The sequence below is a fragment of the Notolabrus celidotus genome, chromosome 17 (genome assembly GCF_009762535.1).
Source record: "Notolabrus celidotus isolate fNotCel1 chromosome 17, fNotCel1.pri, whole genome shotgun sequence".
Lineage (NCBI taxonomy): Eukaryota > Metazoa > Chordata > Actinopteri > Labriformes > Labridae > Notolabrus > Notolabrus celidotus.
The window spans coordinates 31,436,403-31,438,136 of NC_048288.1; the positions used below are offsets into that span (position 1 = coordinate 31,436,403).

General features: G+C 44.1%; 1 protein-coding gene across 1 annotated transcript in view; it reads left to right on the top strand.

Moving 5' to 3' along the window:
* LOC117828671 (NLR family CARD domain-containing protein 3-like) overlaps positions 1-1,734 on the top strand; it is a 42,150-nt gene that overhangs the window by 38,861 nt on the left and 1,555 nt on the right. The window contains exon 9 of the mRNA XM_034705866.1: positions 1,463-1,636. Within this exon, the coding sequence (XP_034561757.1) occupies positions 1,463-1,636 (174 nt within the window). The remainder of the gene's footprint in view (positions 1-1,462; positions 1,637-1,734) is intronic.

The following is a 1,734-nucleotide window of genomic DNA, read 5'->3' on the forward strand; positions in this document are numbered from 1 at the left end:
ACCCTCTTTAAAAGGTCACATTTTCACCTTCCCATGGAGCACGCTGAAACCCTTTAATGTCCCTTCAATGAAGCTGTGCAGTGTTTACAAAGACTCACTGATCTCTGACTCTTCTCACTGGGACACATTGGAGATAGGGGTGTGTGATGGGGCCATATCAGATCCTGAAGGATTAGAATGAGTCCACGATCTGCAGATCCACAGAGACCCTCGTATCGGCCCGTTCTATCCCTACACACAGACGCGTGTTGATGTTTTTAACGCTCAGACCCGGCGCTCTGATGCAAACAAACGTAACGTTAGCTTTTTTAGCTCGTGGGCTAACGTTCACTTCTTTAAGAAAACAAACGGAGGAAAGCGTTTCTCTGTGGTCCTCTTTTGTCCGATTGTCTCAGTAATCAACAACACATATATAGAGATGTACGGACCTGTACTCGCCCTCAGTGTGTCTTTACTGTACTCACGTGTTTGTTGATCAGTTCAGTGTTAATGTCCGACCATCCCACCTTTGGCAGTCCTGTCATCAGATCATGGTCCACTGAGCGTCCGGGTCAGCCCGTCTGCTCCGGCTCGTCAGTGTTAACTTCTTCAACTGAGGCTCTGGGTCCCAGAGAGACCTTTTCAGCGCTCAGCGCCATCAGAGCAAAAACGCCCTCAGCGTGAGCTGATTTTAGTCGCAGCGCTCTCTGTTGAAAACATTTCAAGTTTTGGAACACTGCCGCACTCATCAATGTCACTTCTTGATCAGCGACCAATCAGAATCAATTGCTTTCCCCTCGGTAAATCAGCAGGTTACATTGAATTTTTTAACGCTGGATTTTGACTTTGAATTTTGGATGGTGAAAATGAGCACTTGAATTTTTATACATTGAATTTTTAAAACTTGAATTTGTGAACATTATAAAATAAGAGTGAAAAATTCTTGTTGAAAATTTGAAGACTTAAACTCAATGACAAAAAAATCAGATCCATAATTTCAATGCAAAAGAATTCAGTGCTAGGAATTCAAAGGCTTAAAAAATTCTAAATCTGATGAGACTGATTTACTTCCATACAGGTCCTCTTCACTGAGACCTCCATGTTTCTACAGCAGCTCAGAACGGACAAACTAGTAACACACACGTTTCTGTATTCAGGGAGAGGCTGTGTGAAATGCACCGGCTGGAAGACGGAGGAGAAGAGAGTGGTTGTTGGTGTGTGTTCAAGAATTTGTATTGATGGATGTGTTTGATGGTAAAAACTTGACAAATGGAGGATCACACTTATCCTGCATCACAGGAGCTTCTTGTCCTCAAAGGCCACCGTCCCTTCACCAACAGGAGGGGTGAGCAGGGGAGCGCTTCAGTCTAGAATCTGAGCGCACTGTACCTTTAAACCTCTCTCTGCTCTCTACAGATTTAACACGTTGGATTTCAAGCGGGATCATTTCTTTCTAAAATGTCTTTATTTCTTCTTTATTCAGGTTGTGGAGCTGCAGTTTGACAGAGATCAGCTGTGCTTCTCTGGCCTCAGCTCTGAAGTCCAACCCCTCCCATCTGAGAGTTCTGAACCTGAGTTACAACAACCTGCAGGATTCAGGAGTGAAGCAGCTGTGTGATTTTCTGCAGAGTCCAAACTGCAGACTGGAGTCTCTGTGGTAAGACACCTTTCCTTTGTTTAATTTCTCTGCTGAGATGTTTCTGATGTGAAAGTTGTGGTGACACTAAACTGCAGAACCATGGCTGATCTCTAACT